The sequence below is a fragment of the Miniopterus natalensis genome, chromosome 2 (genome assembly GCF_054644295.1).
Source record: "Miniopterus natalensis isolate mMinNat1 chromosome 2, mMinNat1.hap1, whole genome shotgun sequence".
Lineage (NCBI taxonomy): Eukaryota > Metazoa > Chordata > Mammalia > Chiroptera > Miniopteridae > Miniopterus > Miniopterus natalensis.
This window is the reverse complement of record NC_142082.1, coordinates 132,065,942-132,087,693: the sequence shown is the minus strand read 5'-3', so window position 1 is coordinate 132,087,693 and position 21,752 is coordinate 132,065,942. Positions and strand designations below refer to the sequence as shown.

Sequence of the window (21,752 nt, the reverse complement as noted above, 5' to 3'; positions counted from 1 at the left end):
CTGAACTTTTGGATACTTGGACATGTAGACAAACGTCTAGAGATAATACATGTAAATGAAAATATAATTTCTTGATCTTTTGGTCCAGGGTAAGTACAGTTCTAGAAGTTCACATAGTTTGGAAAGCTTAGAAAATCTGGATTTAAGGGAAATTTTATTTCAATTATAGCAGTATTTTCCAAAGGGTTTTTTTATGGATTAACAATTCCAGGCAACATTATAGTAAAAATAGATTGTGTGCAAAAGAAGAATGAGCCTGGCTGGGTGGGGCTCAGCAGTTGAGTGTTGACCTAGGATCCAGGAGATCAGGGTTCGATTCCCGGTCAGGGCACATGCCCAGGTTGCGGGCTCCATCCCCAGTCAGGGGCGTGCAGGAGGCAGCCGATCAATGACTCTCTCATCATTGATGTTTCTATCTCTCTCTCTCTCTCTCCCCCTCTCCTTTCCTCTCTCTTAAATCAATAAAGATATATTATTAAAAAAAAAAAGAGAGAGAGAAATACTTGATTCAACCAAGTTCACCGGATATCTTTACTACAGGACTTCTCAGAGGCTTTACTGTGCTAATGCGCATGCCCTGGATGGCTCCAGGACAAAGAAACAGTGTGAAGCATTTCTTAAAATACTTACCAACAACAAGTTTTTTGACTCTATAACCCTTTTTAGACAAAGTATTTCAGAGGTTTACTGTTCCACTGAAGGCCACTAGCTACTAATAAAACTAATATTAAGCCCTGGCCAGGTGGCTCAGTTGGTTGGAGCATCATTCCATATACTACAAGGTTGTGGGTTCGATTCCTGGTCAGGGGACATAGCTAGGTTGTGAGTTCGATCCTCGGTCAGGGCGCGTACAGGAGGCAACCTATCAATGTTTGTCACATTGATGTTTCTCTCCCTCTCTCTCCCCTTCCCTCCTTCCCTCCTCTCTCTCTATCAAATCAATGAATATATCCTCAGGTGTGGATAAAAATAATAACAATAATAATAATATTAAACTTCAGGTCTTTTGTTTTCAAATGCAGTGTACTATTCACTAATGTACAGTAATAAATCCCTTAAATGGTGCTACATGTTTGAATAATATACCATACGATATGAAAAGAAAAAGAAAAAAATCGTAATTCAAACTGAGCATCCTGAGTAGCCAGGTTAGTAACACCATCTTCATATGTGCAGTGTAACCTATGTTATGCTTGAAAAGGAGCTGAGAGCATATCACTAGAAATACAGTTGTCTAACTGAAGACAAGATAGCTTTGACAGGTAGGAATAGTAAAATAATTTCAGGTAGGATTGTATAAAAATTCTCTATAACCATAGCATTCCTTTCATAATGGATTAAAGGAGACTATAAACAATCCTTATTTAGTAATATTTGGGGCTTCTTGAGCTTTTTACAATCATTGAAATCATTACCATGATTAGAATTTCATGATTAACAAAAAATCTAATAAAAATGCAATTCCCCTCCTTTCTCCAACTCAAAAAACAAATCTACTTCTCATATCTGCAAAAGAAGATTCATGTCAACACATTTCTCAAAAAAAGCAGGATATGTCCTACAGGATATTTGCTAATGTTTTATTCAGCTATTTTAAAATGGCCATCCTTACTTTGAGAACACCCTTCCAAAACTAACAAAACACTCCATTTAAAAGCTTTTCCTGATATTAAGTTTGAACTGACATTCCATTCACTGTTATATTTAATTATAGTCCTTTATTTTCAGCAACTGCTTCTTTTCAAAGTATCATATATCTAAGGCTAAGGGAAGGAACGCTCAAATTTTGGTTCACTTGCTGTGATAATGTATGAATTCAATCATAACAGTACTGAAACATGAAAGGGTTATGGTACGTTTCAAGAAGAATACAAGGAAGTAGGTTGAACTAATAAAATGTCCACTTATGAAAAAAATAGAGGAAAATACTGAAATGATTAAATGTTTTTTAATTTGCTCAAATGGAATTTAATTTGTAATATACCCCTTCTGCCAACTCAATTTAAAATCCATTAGGTCAATAATAGATAGAGGAAGAAATTTTAATCTAAATGATAGTTTCATCCTAAAAATAAAGACTTATAGGAATGACATCATAGCCTTTAAAAATGGTGCTAATGGTTTGATACTTCCATTGTTTAAATTGTTATTATTTCCAATGTAATAATTTTGAATGTATTATATATATATTTTTTAAATATGTTTTTATTGATTTCAGAGAGAAGAAGGGAGAGGGAAAGAGGAAAACATCAATGATGAGAGTCACTGATGGGCTGCCTCCTGCATGCCCCCTGCTGGGGATCGAGCCCGCAACCCAGGCATGTGCCCTGACCAGGAATTGAACCTCTATCTCCTGGATCCTAGGCCGATGCTCAACCACTGAGCCAAGCCAGCCGGGCAATGAATGTATTATACTTTAAAATACAGATTTTGAAAGGCAAATTCATAGCCTCAGATTTCAGTGTATGTTACTGTGATAGGCAGAGTTCCAATAGGGCTTCCAACATTTCTGCCCTCTCGTATATACACCCTATAAAGCCCCTTCCCCTTAAATTTGGGCAGGGTTTGTAAATATGTTAGCGTATCAGTCTTATGATTATGTTATGTTCAATGAGAAAGGTGAAGGGATTTTGCATATTTCATTAAGGTTCCTAATTAGTTGACTTGAGTTAATCAAAGGAAGACTGTCCTAAATAGACCTGATCTAATCAGGTGAGCCCTTTAAAGGAGAGTTTAGGACTTTCCTGAGCTCAGAAATATTCTCCTGCCAAGAAGCAACCCATCATGAGTTTATAGTGTAAGGAAATTTATTCTGCCAACAACCATCAAATGAGCTTGGAAGAGGACCCTAAGCCTCCAATGAGATTGCAACCCCAGCTGACACCTTAATTTCAGCCTTGTGAGACTCCGAGCAGAGGATCCAACTAAACTATGCCCAGCTTTCCTAATCCACAGAAACTGTGGGATAAAAAAATTTACATTGTTTTAGTGAGTTTTTGGTAATTTGTTACAAAGCAATAGAAGACTAATACAATTATATTAGATATTTACCGTTCTAGTAATGCTATGGGTAACATGACTTGACCCACTGCATATCAAAATTGGCTGAAAAGTTAGTATTACAACCACATTCTATTACACTAATGTAATATATGTATTGAAGGACATGAAAAGAAACTGGTCATATCATGAAAGAAACTTGATATAGCAGGGTTGATGTGATCAAACCAAGTTAAGACAGAACAATTAAAATGCAACACTTTATAGTAGAGGTTAGTAAGAGTGATTTTTTTCTAACTAGGAGAGAGAAAGGTAGGGGCCAAAAAGTACACAAAAAAGATTAACATGATTTAGCAATAACTTCAGAGTGGGAGAAGACAGAAATATTAAAAATAATCTTGAATTTCCATCTTGGAGATAGGAGAAATGGTGGTATTACCAGCTACATGAAGTATGCAGAGAAAATACGAGAGTGTATTTTCCTAGTAAACTAGGGGTCAACAGGCCAAATAGTCCAGGGCCTGTTTTTGTATATAAGTGTTATTGGAACACAGCTGTGCCCATTCATTTATGTATTGTCTCTGGCTACTTTTGTGCTATGGTGACAGAGTTGAGTAATTGCAACAGAGACCAAATGGCTTGAAAAGCCAAAAATGCTTACTGTAGAAAAGTCAAGCAGATAATATGGAAAACATGCAAACACATGCCTTCAGTGGCAAAGAATGTTATTGTCCCACTATTATACAGTCTTGCATTCTTCATTTTAATTACATATGTCCCCATCAACATCCAAAGTTTACTTAGGTATATAACCCCACAACTACAGACACATTTGCCAGCCTCTCTTGCAGCTAGTTATGACCATAGGCCTGAAGTTCTCACCAATAGAACATGAGCAGAAGTCTTATATGCCTTGCTTTAAAAAGAAATTTGCTTGCCCTCTACTCCTCTCACTGCTTCCCACAGGGTGTAACAAAATCAAGAAGATAAGCCAGCTTTAGCCATAAGGACAAAGCCTGATAGAAGATGGCAGAGCAACATAAGGGAAGGGGCCTAGGTCTCTGGCTAATCCTGTGGAGGAAAGGTTGACTATCTAGTCTGGACTATTATGTGAGAAAGATATAAATTTCTAACTTTTTGGGGCCACATATTTTAGAGTATCTTATGCTGTATGTTAATAAGCCCTGCAACATCATTCACTCCAAGGTGACAAAATTATATATTAAATGAAGCTATTATAACTTGTGCCTTTGCAATGTAACTTTTCTGTTGTGTGGATATAAGGGTACTTTGGAAAATTCCAGTAGAGAACTCCCCTGGCTTTTAATGTACAATGGGTCGTCGGTGTTTTTCGAGCTCATCAGACATTGACAAAAGATAAAATTATGCTAAGAAAATCTTCCTGCCCTTAATAATCCAGAGACTCAGAGAGAACTCAGTATGTGCCAATTAATCTGATCACAGAAGGAAATGGAGATATAAAAGAGTTTCATATACTTAAAAGGGGATTGAAACGAGAAATTAGAGAGCTATGAATTTTGGAAGACACTCAACAGAGTAGTTAATGGGTTGCAACTACAAGGTCCTGATATTTTTTAAGAGACCTTACTTCTTAGCTGCCAATGTGTTCAGACGCGATGGCTCAGTTTCTGTTTCTCTGAACATCAGTCCCAGGGTCTGTATAATTTCAATGCATGCCCTAGAAAACAAAGAGAAAAAAGCATGGAAATGGCATGATTTCAATACAAGTTCAGAATTCCACAGAGTCAGTAATCCTTAATAGAACTGCACTCAGATATCTATGTAGAAAAAAGTAGAAGGAAACTCTGCATATCAAATTGCTGACATTGGTTGAGTGTCTACTCTGTGATTACTACATAGCAATCACTCAAAAATATCTGTTGAATGAATGACTAGCTGGATGTCAGGATTCAAAGTCATTTCCATATTGTTTTTTGTACTTATATTTTTTCCAAAGTCTTTACAATAATCACACACTACTTTTTAAAAAATAATTCTATGTTTTTCAGGTAGGTAATATTTGGCTCAAAATTTCAGAAGTAAAAAAGAAACTACAATAAGAAATGTCTTTCCTCCAGACACCCCACTTTTCCAATTTAGGACACAGCCAGTATTATTAGTAGCTTATGTGTCTTTCTTTAAAAACTAAAACAAAATGAATGCTATTTTAAAAATTCTATGTGAAGCAAAACTTGCAGCACCATTAATCATTAAAACAGTATATATTTTGTCTAGTGCCTGCCATTTATCTTTAACACCCTAGCGGGGCAGAAATCTATGACTATCCAGTTAGTACTTACACCAGCTCATCAGCTCTTTGGCTTTTATCCTGAAGCGCATTCTCACCCCGAGACGCCGGCAAGTACTCATGAAGTTTGTTCACTAGGAAATAGAAAAGGTCACTGGTCTGTGAAAGCAAGCAGGAAAGAAGGTGAACTGAAGGTACCTGTTAGTAAAACTCTCCATGCTTACATAATAAAAATAAGAAGAAATGATTTCTTCTTTGACCAGGAAGTGACTTACAATCTCTCTCATTAATACTAGCATAACTCACATTGAAAACATACTTTCACTTACAGTCAGGAGACCACTGGCCTAGTGAACAAAGCAAGAGAGTGATGCTGGGCAATGGCTTCTAGACATGGCTCAACCACTAATATTGAAGGTTATCCAGAAGTAGGTGTATAATCTCAGGCAAGTCATTCAGTAACCTTGAAATAATATATTAAATGGGGGCTACTATAATTCTGCCTTTCCAAAGTAATTTGGCCTTCGTGAATATATAATGAAATCACGGCTAGATAAGCTCTCATTTAAAAATGTATACTATTACAAAAATAAATATAGAGCTTAAGTATAGCCTATGAAGATGGTGCAGAATGATATTAACACTTCTGTTAATACAGTGGAAATGCACATTGCCATTCCTGCCAAAATACTGACTGTATTGGGGAAACCAATTTTTCTGTGTTCCTATCCGGTCTCATGAGATAAATCAAGCATGAAAATAAGCACTGGCCCATGAAATCAGGCAAGTTGGTATTAATGAGAAATATAATGTAATTGCTTCTCTTTTGTTCCTCTATTGTTCATTTTTTCACCAGAACTTTTTTTTTACTAGTGACAACTTAGATTCTTTGTTTAGACAGGGATATGTTTACCCTTGTTTAGGTGATATGTGTACCCTTGTTTAGGTGAAGAGAGGGAAAAGGGAGGAAGCAAGATGTACACCAGGCCCATCAGAAGAGCCCCGATAAATCAGCGTAGTGTGGTGGTTTTACACACTGACCCTGGAGCCAGGTTCTTGAGTTCAAATCCCAGCTCTGCCACTAATTAGCTGTATAACATTTGGCAAATGACATATACTCTGTGACTCAGTTTCTTCATCTCTAACATGGACTTAATAATATCCCCTCATGGAGTTGATGTTAAGATTAAATAAGGTAGTATTTATAAAACCTGAACACTACTTAGCACATCATAAGTGCTTAATAAATATCATTTATTATTGTCTCCCATTTGCTCACTGGTTCAGGAATTTTCACTCATAAAATATCTCCCACCTATCTGCAACAACATGAAAAAAATCTCAAAAATAGTATGCCAAAAGAAGCCAGATACAAAATAGTACTTATTGTACAATTCCATGTAAGTGGAATCCTAGGACAGGCAAAACTAATCTATAGTGACAGAAAGCACACAATAGTTGCCTGAGGCCAGGGCTGGGAGGAAACTGACTGCTAAAGGGCACAAGGTAACCTTTTGGAGTCATAAAAATGTTCTAAATCCCAAATGGAATGGTCAGCTGAGACAGCTGGTCACCCTAGAGTGGCCAAACCAAGATAGATGGTCATGTGAAGCACTTAGAATCTAAGAAATGGCCAGGAGTGTCCTGTACAGTTGAGGAGGCTGTGCATGTCACAGCTGCTCGATAAAATGGGGACAGCTATATCTCAGACCACTGGCCGGAATCAGCCTCATTAGCACCAGCACCAGCACTAACCTGGGCTTCTCAATACCTTCTCAGTACCTTTCGCCTGAAACTGAAAACAAAACTAAGTCTTACAGGGTAAATCTGAGGGACAGCTAGGTCGTTCTGACTCCCCAGGAGTCACCTTTTTAAAAGTAACAGTCCTATACTCAAAAGTAATTTTTTTAAAGTATATTGTTCTTGTAGGGGAACCTGCATGTTTAAAACTTCTTCAAATCTACTTTCTCATCTCATTGTCTCTACTCATACATCTCACAGGACAGAAGCTTCCCCTCTTAATTACTCTTTTCTTTGACTCTGTGAACCCGACCCATATGAGCTACTGTCTTTTGGCTACCGCTCTCCTCTCTTCCCACCTACTCCACCCCAGCCCAACACACACATGCATCGATTACATCACAGCATTTCCAGAGTTAAGACACGATTGCATTGCACTTAATCAACATCGTAAAATACAGCGTCAAAATACAAGATGACACTTTTTTATACAGCATTTTACTTTATCTTTGAGTATGCTGCACTTGATAAACAGGTGAAACAAGTTTTAAAGGCTAAAAATAAAACACCTACTTTCCAGAAAAGCCTTTTCAGAATGAAGTTTTTCTGGGCTGCTACTTTAAGTTCCGTAATTAAACAAAGGATCTTCCTCAAAGTATTGTCTTTAAGAAAAAGCTCAGATTTAAGTTGACTGAAGTGCTTAATTTTCTCCTCAGATCTACAGAAACACAAGAAAACTTTGCACATAAAAAATGATAAGAAACAGCAGTTGAGGAATATCAACAATCACTGACAAGTATGGAGAAAAACTTTGCTACTAATGGAATTTTAATATAGTTATTTTTTCCTGTTTGGATATCTTATTTTTTATTTTATTTTTCAATTACAGTTGACATTCAGTATTATATTAGTTTCAGGTGTACAGCATAGTGGTTAGACATTTATATAATTAACAAAGTGATCCCACTGCTAAGTCTAGTACCCATCTGGGACCATACATAGTTATTACAATATTATTAACTATTATTTTCCCTATGCTGTACTTTATATCCCTGTGACTATTTTGTAACCATCAATTTGTGTTTCTTAATCCCTTCACTTTTTTCACAAAGCCCCCACCCACCCCCTCCCATCTGGCAATCATCAGTTTGTTCTGTTTATTTTGTTCTTTAGATTTTACATATAAGTGATATCATAGAATATTTGTCTTTCTCTGCCTAACTTATTTCATTTAGCATAATATCCCCTAGGTTCATCACATTTTCCCAAATGGAGTACTTTCCATGCACTAGCTCATTCAGTCCCAGTAAGGCGCTGAGCTGGGAATTACTCTTGGAATTTTAGGATGTCAGAAAGGCAAAGTAACCTGTCCAAGCTCACACAACTAGTGATTCAGAAAAGGAGGGTGCAAAGTAATGGTAGGACAGATGTTTCCTGTTCTGAGTAACTTGATGGAAATTTCTTGGAATTTCTGATTTGAATTAAAAATACTTTACCACACCCTAACCGGTTTGGCTCAGTAGTTAAAGACTGAAGGGTCCTGGGTTCAATTCCAGCCAAGGGCATGTACCTCAGTTGCAGGCTCAATCCCCGGCACAGGGTGAGGAGTGTGCAGGAGAAAACTAATCATTGTGTCTCTCTCACATCGATGTTTCTCTCTCTCTCCCTCCCACCCTTCCACTCTCTCTGAAAAGCAATGGAAAAAATATCTTTGGGTAAGGGTTAAAATATATATATGCACACACACACACACACACACATATTTTTTACCACTTAGCCTACAAACCTTGATACCAGCTATTTACATGGAATCTTGATTCTTGCCCACTACCTCTCCATCTATTTAAAAAAAATTCTGAGATGTTATCCCCTGTCCAATCAATAAACCTCTCTTAAGACAAAAATTCAGACTTCCTGAAAAACAGTTCTTTTCTAGTGGAGACATGGGGAGAGAAATAATCATTAAAAATTCATTAATAGCCCTGACCGGTATTGCTAAGTGGTTAGAGCAATGGGTTTGCTTCCTGGTCAAAGGCACGTACCTGGGTTGCAGGTTTGATTCCCAGCCTTGGTCGGGGCGCATGTGGAAAGCAACCAATAGATGTGTCTTTCTCACATCGGTGTTTCTCTCTCTTTCTCCTCCCCCACCCCCCACTCTCTAAAAAAAAAATTCATAGAGGCAGAAGAGTACGATTATAAGCATGGTGAGGAGCTAATTGGAATCCTAGATCTGCCCCTCCTCAGCTGGGTAAAAACGAGAGGCAAGCTACCTAGTCTCTCTGGGCCTCAATTTTCTCATCTATGAAATGGGATAACGATAGAACCTATCGCGTTGTGCTCTTTTGTTTTTTAATTTACTTTTTTTATCTTTATTGTTGAAATTATTACTGGTCTCCCATTTTTCCCCCCAATTGACCCCTTCCACCTCGCTCCCACCCCCTCCCTAGGCCTTCACCCCATTATTGACTGTGTCCATGGGTTATGCATATATGCATGTAACTTCTTTGGTTAATCTCTTCCCACCCTCCACCCCCCTTCACTCTTTCCTCTGAATATGATCGTCTGTTACATGTGTCGATGTCTCTGGATCTATTTAGTTCATCAGATATTTTTGTTCATTAGCTTCATCTTAAAGAAGACCCTTCAACATTTCCTACTGTGCGGGTCTGGTGGTGATGAACTCCTTTAGCTTTTTCTTATCTGTGAAGCTCTTTATCTGACCTTCAATTCTAAATGATAGCTTTGCTGGGTAGAGCAATCTTGGTTGTAGTTCCTTATTTTTCATCACTATGAATATTTCTTGCCACTCCCTTCTGGCCTGCAAAGTTTCTGTTGAGAAATCAGCTGACAGTCGTATGGGTGCTCCCTTGTAGGTAGGTAACTGCTTTTCTCTTGCTGCTTTTAAGATTCTCTCTTTGTCTTTAACCTTTGGCATTTTAATGATGATGTGTCTTGCTGTGAGCCTCTTTGAGCTCCTCTTGTTTGGGGCCCTCTGTGCTTCCTGGACTTGTACGTCTATTTCTTTCCCAGGTAGGGGAAGCTGTCATTATTTTTTCAAATAGGTTTTCAATTTCTTGCTCTATTTCTTCTCCTTCTGGCACCCCAATAATATGACCTCTGAAGTTGTCCAGAGGTTCCCTATACTGTCTTCATACTTCTGGATTCTTTTTTTTTTTTGCTCTTCTGGTTGGGTGTTTTTTGTTTCCTCACGTTCCAAATTGCTGATTTGATTCTCAGAGTCTTCTACTCTACTGTTGACTCCCTGTAAATTATTCTTCATTTCAGTTCATGTAGCCTTCATTTCTGATAGGTATTTTATTAGGTCATCAATTTTCTCAGTTGTTTTCGTAATACTCTTACTAATATGGTTGAGCATCCTTATAAACAAAATTCTGAACTCTGTATCTGTTAGCTTGCTTGGTTCTATTTCATTTAGTTCCTCTTCTAGAGATTTCTTCTGTTCTTTCCTTTGTGACATGTTTCTTTGCCTCCACAGTTTGGCTGCTTCCAGGTGTTTGTTTCTATGTATTAGGTAGAGCTGCTGTGTCTCCTGGAATTTGTAGAGTGGCTTTGTGTAGTAGGTGTCCTGTAGGGTCCAGTGGCTCAGCCTCCTCAGTCACCTGAGCTGGGCCTTCCAGGTGCTCCCCTGTGTGGGCTGTGTGCACTGTCCTGTTGTAGTTGAGCCGTGGTTGCTGTTGGCGTTACTGGGAGGAATTGATCCCCAGACCAATCAGCAGTGAGGACCAGCTGCAACTACAGCCAAAGAGCTGCTGTGCTGGAGACACCCCTATGGAGCAGGATTTACTTCACTGGGGCTTTGGTGTTCACCAAGTGCACCCCTTGAGTGTCACTTGTGGATGTTGCAGGGTTGTAATCCAGCGTGGTTGAGTCTGACCACCAGGTGCACTGTCTCTGGGGCCTCCCGGGAGGTGCAAAGTCAGCCTGTGCCAGTGCCTTGCCCAGGGCCACCCAGCATGAGCTGCACAGCAAACCGTAGTTGGCTGATACTTGTGTTGGGCTTGGCTTTGCCCAGGAGAGGCCAAGCTGTGAGCCAATGCAGGCTGCCGCTAGTGCCAGGCCTGGGGCCGCTTATTAAGCTGTATGGGGCCCGCTGCTGCTTGTTTGAGAGATTTTAGGAAAGTCCTAAGCCTGAGGCTCAAGAGGCCACTTGCACAGAAAAGTCCCCGGAAATGGCCTGGATGAGCTGCAGGTGGGGAGGGGCGGGGCCTCCGGGAATCACGGGGCGGGGCCAAAGGTGGGAGTCAGGTGCTGGCGATTCAAACATGGCGCCTGTCTGCCGGCTGCGTTCGGGGAGGACTCGCCAAAGGAGCCATGGCCTCTGCCAGCCCTTCTGCCTGGGAGGAAGCCGCCCCTCCAGCTCTTGCCCGGATCTCAGGCAGGTTAGTTCCCCCCGAGTGTCCCAGGTCCTTTCAGGCTGCTGCCCGGCGCTGGGCTCAGAGGGAGCGTCCGAGTGAGTCCGTGCCGGGCCCTTTAGAGGAGCTGCTGGGGCTCCCGCAGCCTCCGGGACTCTCAGGGACAGTCCCCGCTCGTTTCACAGCCTGGAGTTGTGGGGACGTGTCTTCCCGGCCCTGGAGCCCTGGGCTGGGGGCCTGCTGTGGGGCTGGGACCCCTTGCTCCTCCGGGAAACCTCTGCCGCCGAGATTCCCTCCCAGGTTTACCCCGCGGCACCAGGTGTGGGCCCGCGGCCGCGTCTCTGGGATTCAGCCCTGACCCGCCCCGGTCTCCGCCCCTCCTCCCGGTCTCGGTGCTTCTTCAGTTCCCTGGTTGTGGCGCTTCTGTTCGGCCAGATTGCAGGAGCCTCTGAGGGATGGTGGTTCTGAATTTTAGTTGTGGTTGTTCTGAATTTGATGTGGTTGTGGGAGGCGACGGGGACAGCTGCTACGTACCCCACCATCTTGTTTCCTCCTCTCCCTTTGTGCTGTTTTGATACTTTACCACATGTGCTTGGGACATAGTGTTTAATAAATAGCATCTAAATAAAGTAGGAATGAGCTCTGAGATTTCACCTTCCGATATATGCACTTCTAATTACTACCACATTGCATTTTAAGAATAACTATAAAATCCCTCTGTTGTCTGAGAGCTCTAAAAACAGCAGAAATGTAGTTTTCACAAACAAATGAGCTTAGAAAAGCAAAAGCTCAGAAAAAATACAGTATCAGTAGAATTATTTTTAAATTGGTTTTCCAGTCTTTCCCAATAAGAGTCAGCAATTTGCTAAGATCCTTGGAAACAAACTATTTTTATCCTTTGTTACCTATGATAACGGATTATAATACCAAACTATCTTTTTCAAGAAGGCCAGAACAGATTTCACAAGAAAAAGCACAGTAATCTCTTTATACTAAAAACCAATTCACATATCAATTGAGGTCTCATATACATTTCAAATTCAAACCAGATTCAGGAGTCTATATTTCTACAGAGAAGTTACATATAGTTACAGTTTCTTTGAAAATTCAGAGAATTTTTGCATTTACATAGATGACGAACTTCCTTTGACTAATTTAAATAAGAAAAGTCAGTTCCAGGAGACTTCATTACTCAGCTGAGGACGAAGGGGAAAGCTATATTCATGTTAACAGATATTCTATATTTTCATCAGCTAGAAAACTTAAATTCACCCAAGTAATGTGGCAAAAAGGATTCCTGATCTAATGCTGAGCTCTATTTTGCCTATATTTTTTCATTTTTCCAGACATTTAATAAAAATAATGCCTTATATTTGTACAGTGTTTGACAACCTGAAAAGGCTTTCCATATATTATTTCAGAAGCACTTGGTATATATTCACAATGGTCAGGTTACAGAAGTCACAGTTTCGACAGAGTTCTAATTTGAAAACCTAAGAATATTTACTTCTTTTAAACTGAAGGGGCCTTGCAAGCAAAGACCATTTTTTGTGTATCTTGTGCATATACTGTATCCCTGAGAGTGCATTTTAAATATGTAGCCATCAGAAATTAACTTTGCAATAAATATACTTTTTCTGAGTCAAGATAGTGGCAGAACTCTCCCTCTTGCCTTCAGGAATAAATTTCAAGCCACATATATACAAAGTAAGAACCTATTTTATTATACAATTAGCTTAAAAATCATTTTAAATAAACACCAAAATTAAAACTAATACCCTTTTATTATTATTTTTAAAAAATATATCTTTATTGATTTCAGAGAGAGAGGAAAGGAGAGGGAGAGAGAGAGATAGAAACATCAATGACAAGAGAGTCATTGATTGGCTGCCTCCTGCATGCCCCCGACTGGGGATCGAGCCTGCAACCTGGGCATGTGCCCTGACTGGGAATCGAACCCTGATCGCCTGGATCCTAGGTCGATGCTCAACCACTGAGCCACGCCCAGATGGGCAAAACTAATACTCTTTTAGACTAACATGTGAAAACATGTATTCTCTAAGCTATCTTTATTACCATCTTTTTTGAAAAAGAAATCACAAACATTTATGTTATTCAACCACTACATATCAAAATAAAACAAACATTTTCATACAAAAATCACAATTATCACACTCAACAAAGTTATCAATAATTCTTTGGTACTGACACCCAGTCTATAGTCAAATGTCTTCTATTACCTTAAAAATATACTTTTATATTCAGTTTGTTAAAATTAAGATCTAAATAAGGTACTTGCTGTATTTGCTTATATTTCTTAAGTCTTTTAAAAACTTTTACTATGGAACTTTTTAAACATACACAAAAATGAAGAAAATAAGAAACCCCACATACCCATCACCTAGCTTCCATAATTTTCAACACTTTGCTAATCGTGTTTTATCTATTCCCTTACACACACACACACGCACGCACACCCCTACCTTTTTGAAAATTGGTAAATTGAATATTGGATAAAATATACATAATATACAATTTACCATTGTAATCATATTTAGGTGTACAATTCAGTAGCATTAAATGCAGTCACAATGTTGTGTGGCCATTACTATCAGTTTCCAGAACTCTTTCATCTTCCTGAACAAAACTCTTCACCCAGTAAACAATAACTCCCATCCCCCTCTCCCCCAGGGTGACCTCTATTCTACTTTCTGTTCCTATGAATTTGCCTATTCTAAGTGGAATCATACAATATTTGCCTTTTGCTGTCTGGTTTATTTCACTTAGCATCAGTTCTTCAAGATTCATCCATGTGTCAGAATTTCATTCCTTTCTAAGGATGACATGCCCACACTTTTAAAGTCAGGTTCAGATTTAATTGTTTTAGCAAAGATACTTCATAAGTGGTGCTGTGTGTTTCATATTACATCAAATAATGAGGCTAAGACTAATCAATGGGATTAGTCTTTTACAAAATAATCCCTCCATCTGAAGTTCTGCTTCACCTTTCTGTCTAACGGTTTCATCCACCGAGGATTGCTGCATGGATCTATTATTTCATCCAGAGTTGCAGAAATGATAATTTTCTAATCCTGTTAAACCTTCCACATTCATTAGCTGAAATTCTGTAAAATGGAATTTTCCCTCATTAACTTGGACTGCTTGGTTACCCTGAACTTATTACAGTTCATGCAGGAAAGGCAGGATAAATGCTTAATTCTTTCCATTTGTTTGCTGATTTGTAAAGTAAGGAATTGGTGCCCTGTTTACTTCTAATGGAGTTCAGTGAGTTTTTATCTCTTTCTGTGTGGAGGTGCTAAATTTTATATATTCATTGTGTTTCAACCATTTCATTTGTTATTTTTTCTGATACTCAAATTGTCCCATCTTTGGCTATTAGGAGCACCTTCACGTGGGCTCCTGTGTTCTTTGGGGTTCTGTTACCCTTTGCATTCTGGCACAGGCCGTTTCCGACTCATTTTGTGTATTTCCTGCTCCCATCCTAAGAATCAGTCATTCCTGTACGGAACTTTGGTTCCTTTAGTGGGGAATAAATATACACCTTTTAAAATTAACTTACTTTTAACTCATTTACATGACCCCTAATATACATCATTATTGTAAACCTTTCTAAACTTGCCCAAGACTTAAACTTAGTATCAAAATTGTTAACACTATCAATTCAGGGAGTGCTTTCTATGTGCAGAGCACTGTTTTTAAGAAAAATACAAAAATTAATTAAAGACATGCTGCTTGCTTTCCAGGGGCTCACAATTTCTGGCAAAGCTAGTCACATCACAAGTCACTACTTCAATATAAGGCTGTGACAACAACCTAATAGAACTATAAAATACGGGTAAAATCCAAACTTTCTAGCCTTGAATATAAAGCCCTTTATGATCTGGTCCCTGCGTCTATCTCATCCCATTCATTCATTCACTCATTCATTCATTCTATAAAGGCTTGTTGGCAGCCTCTCTGTGCCCTTAAGGAGCACACTGCATAACAGGGCAGCATGTAATCAAACAAGCGATCATAACACAGACTGGTAAGTGCTACGTGATGTGTAAGCACAGGATGGGCCCCTCTTAAGCTCGTTTTGAAATTATTTTTAAAGAAAGGGATAGTAAAGCTAAGACGATGAGTTGAAGTTATTCGCATACGAAAGGAGTAGAGAGCAGGGGTACAGAGTAAGGGCCATCATGTTAGCGCCCAGGGGAAAAATAAACGGAGCTTCCTGAGAGCTTATTTGGGCGAGGAACTTAAGGCAGGAGTGGGGAGGACACACAACAGATGGGGCTGAAAAAAAAGAAGAGACATGAGGAAGATCTGTGTAAGCTGTTAAAGAGTACAGAACCTTCTCCTAAGGGCAGTGGGGAGCCGTTGAAAGGCTTTAAGAGAGGAGCTGCATGATCAATTTGTGCTTCTGAAAGAGTCCTCTGTTGTAACGGAGAAGGTCTAGAGAGGGCCAAGGGTGAAGGCAGAGGCCAGCTGGGGGGAAACTAGGAGCCCAGACTGGGCCTGAATGTGTGACAGTGGGAAAAAGTGGATGCTACCCAGATATATTAAAGCCCAACCAATCATACGGCGATTGGCTGGATGTGGGGCTAGTGAAGGGGAGAGAGAAGGTAAAGGTGGCATCCAGGACTCTGGTTCCGGTGCTCTGGGGATAATAACATCACGCTGTGTGTTAGGAAACAGAGGAGGAAGGAAGGTTAGGTCCCAGATGGAAGATGCCGAGTTCTGTTTTGAATATGCTGACTTCGAGGAACCTACAAGAGGTGATGCCCAGTGGGTAATAGCGTTTGCAGACCTAAAGTTCAGGGCAGAGAGTTGAGGTAGAGGTTCAGTGGGATGGTCAGCAACACACAGAGTTAGGAGAGGCAGAGAGGAGAGAAGGCTCCTCCGTGGAACTCTCATCATCGCTCCTTACCTGTATGGCTTTTGATCTCCAACAGCAAGACTGAGCTCACTAACATATAGGGGATCTTGTACAAGAGTAGCTTTCTGAAAGACAGAAAATATGGAATAGTTAAGAATTATTGTTTACTGAAAATCAGTTCTCCCTACTTTTAGTCAATATCATAGATCTATTCTTTAATGCCTTCTACAGTACAATTTGTTTATATGACTCATTCCAGTGTTTGATGATACCACAGGGAATGTTTTCCTTATATAATTTTTTTTAAAGTTTTAAACGTAATATTTGCTTATTATAAAATAAAGTTATTTATCAAAATTAAACAGTACAGAAATGTATAAAGTAAAAGATAAAAGTTCCCAGTCTCTCCCTACTCCCATTCCACTATTCAAGGTACCTACTAGTTTCACATATCCTTTCAGGAATATAAAAACATACTAATTATAACATATACATTTATAACATTTAAATGTTAGATGATATATCTTTATAATATATATTTAATACTAGCTAAATTATATCACATATATTAATCTGGAACTTTTTTTTCCACTTTAATACATGGTGAACAGTTTTTCGTGTCTGTGTATATAGATATACTTCAATATTTTAAATTATTTCCTAGCATTCCATAGCATAGTTATATAATGATTTAACTATTCCATTAATGAGGTTATTTTTTCCTCAGATCTTTAGTGTTGCCATTTCCCATTCATTCTGGGTCCTCAAAACAAAAGATCGTGTAGTGTTCAGCAAGTTCTCTAAATAAACTTTTATTTATATTGAGGCTTAACAGACAGGTTATTTCAGAAGAAATGTCTGAAAAGCTGCTGATTTACTACGGCAAACAAGCTGACCCATACCTTATGGAGATGATGGTCCTGATGGCAGGGCAGAGGGGGTTATGATTGCTGCGGCTGCCAAGGCCGAGGCAGGGACCACAGGGGCTTCCAAGGGGGCTGAGGTGGGGGGACAGAGGTGGCTTTGGCCCTGGTAAGATGGATCCCAGGGGTGACCACAGGCAGGATGGCAGGGAGAGGCCACATTAGCCTGCTTCCTGAGGTTCCGGAACAGCTTTTCTCCTACACCCAGTGCGACCCTCACTGCCTTCCAACTCCTGATGACACATGGGTTTTTTGTGATGGGCTATGTAATTGTAACCGTGTCTTTGGTTCCCATTAAACACCATTGTTTTAGTTTTAAAAAAGAAAGAAAGAAAAAAGCATCGAAACAGTTCCTACTGGATAATAACAATACATGTCAGTTATTGGTACTGTGTTTATTATCAGGATTATGATTTGGTCTATCTGACTTGCCCCAATAGTGTCTCTGCTACAGAATTAAAAAGTCATATTTAAAACTAAGAGTTAGTCCATTCAGGGAAGTCCAAACAGTTATTGTGAAATATTTAGATAGATTTTTTTTTTTAAGCCAATTAAGGTTTGGGTTTTCTACTAGAACATATGAGGCCTTCTTTTAATAGACAAGAATTTTCCCTCTATGATTCATTTATAGTCTTAATTTGGAGACAGCTGTTTAAAAATTTAGAGAGAAATTTTAAATATTTAACATTTAATTTGAATATTGAACATTCTAACTGTGCTATGATGGGGGGGAAATTGAATTGTCTTGCAATCTTTCTCAATTTTTAGCCATTTATAAAACCCTCTGCTTCCTAACTTCTTCAGAATGAAAACAGCCTTTCACATTTTTTAATATTCTCATGTTAAAAGATCAATAATAAAAATTATATATCATGGAAGATAACTGAAAAGGATCATATTGCTTTTTGATTAAATTACTTCTTTTTAAACTGAGCCTGCTGTAATAAAAAGATCCCTAAATGGGAGTTCTGAGTTTGGCCCTAAACTTACTATATAATCTTAAGTCACTTTAAATGGTTGTGCTTCAGCTTCCTCATTTAAACAGGATGCAAATCAGGTGGTTTCTATAAAATTATCCAATCCTATAACAATGACTCCCATCAACCTACTTTCAACAGCACAGCTAACAAATACAGAAACATATTGACAATGTTGAGCTTTATCTGAGCTCTGTGCTCCCTGAAAGCAGAAATGGCTGAGAAATCACCCCAGATGACTACAAAAGACTACCCTGCTCACGAATATCCCAAGATAGACCTGTCTTCTTTCTCATGATTCTCATGAGACTCACTGCTGACTCCCTTACTCGCCCGCCTCTGTAAAACCCAGGTCCATCTCCTTGTCTTTAGGGCAGACACTTCTCATTAATGATCATTTTCCCTATTGCAATAGCTGAATAAAACCATTCCCTTAATTGTCCAGAGCATTCTGTCTTTCACAATATTATTAAATTCCAAGGCTAAATTTCCAAAATGGGAAGGTAGAGCAGGGAAGCCTACTCTAAAAATACAATACTTGAGTCAAGGTTAACTTATGAGGACACTTACTATAATATAATTGTTCCACGAACTCTTTAAGTGCAGAAATATTGATGACGTTGTGGAAATAATGTACAAATGAAGTTCCGACTCCTTTTTCTCTAGGTTGGGGTTGCTTTGTGAAGGAGAGGCCAGGGAGGAATTTCCTAAGTAAAACTCATTTCCGTTCCCATTGCACTTGAAAGGGGTTTTGCTGAGAGAGTCTTTGTGATCTGGAAGTCCCTCGGGTCCCTTTGTGCTTGTAGCGCAGGACGGCAGGCTGACGGCCTCGCTGGTGGCTGACGTGGACTGACAGCTCCTCCTGGAGGGCACAGTTAAGGGTCGAAAGGCACTTCGGCCGTGAGGGGACAGCTTTTCAAGGTCTGTAGAAGGACAGAGAGTTGAGTCCTTGGACGGTGCGCTGCTCTCTTGGTGGAACCTGTCAGGTAGGGTTTAGCATTAAACGTGATATTCAGAATTTAATAGTAAGCAACAAAAACAAAACCAATGGCCCGACTGCAGCAGTTTAAGACTCTGAAAATAAATGTTTCCACATAAAAAGAACGCTTGTTAAGAGAGGGGAGCGATTTAATCTCACCTGCTTATACACTGACATAGGGGAGATATTGCCCAATTCTGCAGCATACTTTTCTGCTTTCATAAATAAAAATCTACCCAATGTCATTTAAAGAAACACTTTTTATATTGAAAGTATTGTGCCTGTCCTTCACGAAGCCCAATATTTCCATCGAAAGGACTTTTCATTCTCAATCCGAAACCAGATTTTTCTTTCATTGTGCATTGCTAATGGAAGAGATTTTTTTTTTTTTCTAAAATGTTTTTATTGATTTCAGAGAGAGAAGAAGGGAGAGGGAGAGAGAGAGAACGTCAATGATGAGTCATTGATCAGCTGCCTCCTGCACGCCCCCTGCTGGGGATGAGACCGAAACAGGGGCATGTCCCCTGATGGGGAATCGAACCACACACAATGTCCTGGATCCTAGGTCGAACTCAACCATTGACCCACACTGGCCAGGCAAAGAGATTTTTTAATGGTGTTTTGATTCATCTCTTGCTAATGCTCTTCTGATATTTCCAATAGCATCCCCAAAGCCTCAGTACTCTTTTCAGAATCAATCCTTTATCTTCCCTGTCCTCTGCAGCTCACCATGACCCATTTCTACTCTGCCGAAGTAAGTTGTAGAGCTTAGAAGTTGCAGAGGATGCTGAGATCTAAGTTCCAATCCCAGCTGCGCCTCTCAATGGTTCTGTGACTTTGGTTGACCTAAGCCTCAAGTCTCTAATTTTAAAATAGGAACAATTAACAGCATCAATCTCACAGAGTTTCTGTGAGGAAGAAATAAGAAAATATACATGCAATGTGTGTATAACACTGGAAACACTCAGTAAATGCTAGCTATAAATACTATCCTATATCGCCCTAAATTGCCGGTTTATCATTTTATATTAAAGTGTCTTTGTCTCCCTTATGAGATTGTAACTCCTATTTAAGTGGAAAGCCATTAGTTTTTATTAGTTTCTAAATTAATTTTAAATAGGAATAAAATTCATTCATTATCTATATAGTGCTACGATCTGTGCTGTGTTCCAACCTCCTTCCCCCACTGACTTTGCATGTGCACAAGTGCATACACACATGCACGAGCACACACACGCGCGCGCGCACACACACACACACACACACACAGGTCACTCAAGTTCCATCCCCTTTAACAGCCATAATTATCTTGCATTACCCAATTTCTTCATATGATTCTATTATGTAACAGTGTTATCAAAGTGTCTAGGAACATAAGATGCTCAAACTAGGATTTTCAGTTAAATAAATATGTCTAGCCTGAAATGGGTGGTACATGCTCTAATCCTCTTGGAAGTGACAGCTTTTTTTTATTCTTGCAGATAGTATTTTCTAAAAATTTCTCCATGGAAATTAAAGAGAATTAAATAACCAGTGTTTAGATTATGTTAGATAATGTTATGAAAACATGTTACAATGTTCATGTTAGGTACGATATATGTTTCATGTGAAAATTCAGCAAAATGATTTCGGGTAGTTTTAGAAAGTCTCACTTAAATCAACTGTTATTTATTCAGTTATATGAAAAATCTATTGTTTTGGAGATTTAAAAAGGGTTTCTAAAAAGGATTACCTTTTTGGCAGCATAAATGAAAATGCCATGGTCATTACTGCTTCACTAGTTAGGCAAGCCAACTCATTAAACTAAACTGTATCCTTCACTTGAAATTCAACAATACCCTCTATTACTAGTCTGATGAAAGAGTAATTCATTACTAAGCAGGAGTTCTATAACCTTGAATTTGTACTTGTCAGCTTCATATTTATAGAACTAAGTTGCTAAAAGTCAAGTGTTTTTCTTTTTTTCTTTTTAAAAAATATATCTTTATTGATTTCAGAGAGCGGAAGGGGGAGAGAGAGAGATAGAAACATCAATGATGAGAGTCATTGGTCAGCTGTCTCCTGCACGCCCCCGACTGGGGATCGAGCCCTCAAGTCAGGCACATGCCCTGAGCAGGAATGAAACCTCAACCTCCTGGATCCTAGGTCGATGCTCAACCGTGCAGCCCCGCCCAGCTGGGCCAAGTGTTTTTCTAATAAGCTGATTATGTATCTCTAGGAAGAAGACAGCTACAAAAGGAGAAAAGATAAGAGAAATCGGAAGGAGAACTCCAAAATCAAAAGTATGCACAAATCACTTTTCTCCTTTTTCCAAAACTCTGCATCAAAGACAGAGAAACTCTTTGAGGCTGAAAATGTCAGGTTAAAAGTCACAGTCCAAAAAGCAACAGGCAGAACTGAACAGCTTCAGAAAAACCTGTTAGGTGCAAATTCAGCTAAGAATAAGAAGTACCAATATGCTAGCATATTGACTCTATCAGGAAAAATGGAAAATTAGAAAAAATCATTTTTTTATTTAAGAAACTCTTTAAAAGGATAGGAAAGAAGTTCAATAAGTATGAAAATGGAGAGTTTAGTTTCAAAGAGAGCTAAAAACCTATCACATTGAA

The 21,752-nt window shown here is 39.0% G+C and overlaps 1 protein-coding gene across 1 annotated transcript in view; it reads right to left on the bottom strand.

Moving 5' to 3' along the window:
- C2H12orf56 (chromosome 2 C12orf56 homolog) overlaps positions 1-21,752 on the bottom strand; it is a 61,757-nt gene that overhangs the window by 8,935 nt on the left and 31,070 nt on the right. The window contains exons 4-8 of the mRNA XM_087814566.1: positions 18,735-19,143; positions 16,316-16,389; positions 7,583-7,727; positions 5,322-5,428; positions 4,610-4,699 (exon numbers count right to left, since the gene is read on the bottom strand). Of these exons, the coding sequence (XP_087670692.1) occupies positions 4,610-4,699; positions 5,322-5,428; positions 7,583-7,727; positions 16,316-16,389; positions 18,735-19,143 (825 nt within the window). The remainder of the gene's footprint in view (positions 1-4,609; positions 4,700-5,321; positions 5,429-7,582; positions 7,728-16,315; positions 16,390-18,734; positions 19,144-21,752) is intronic.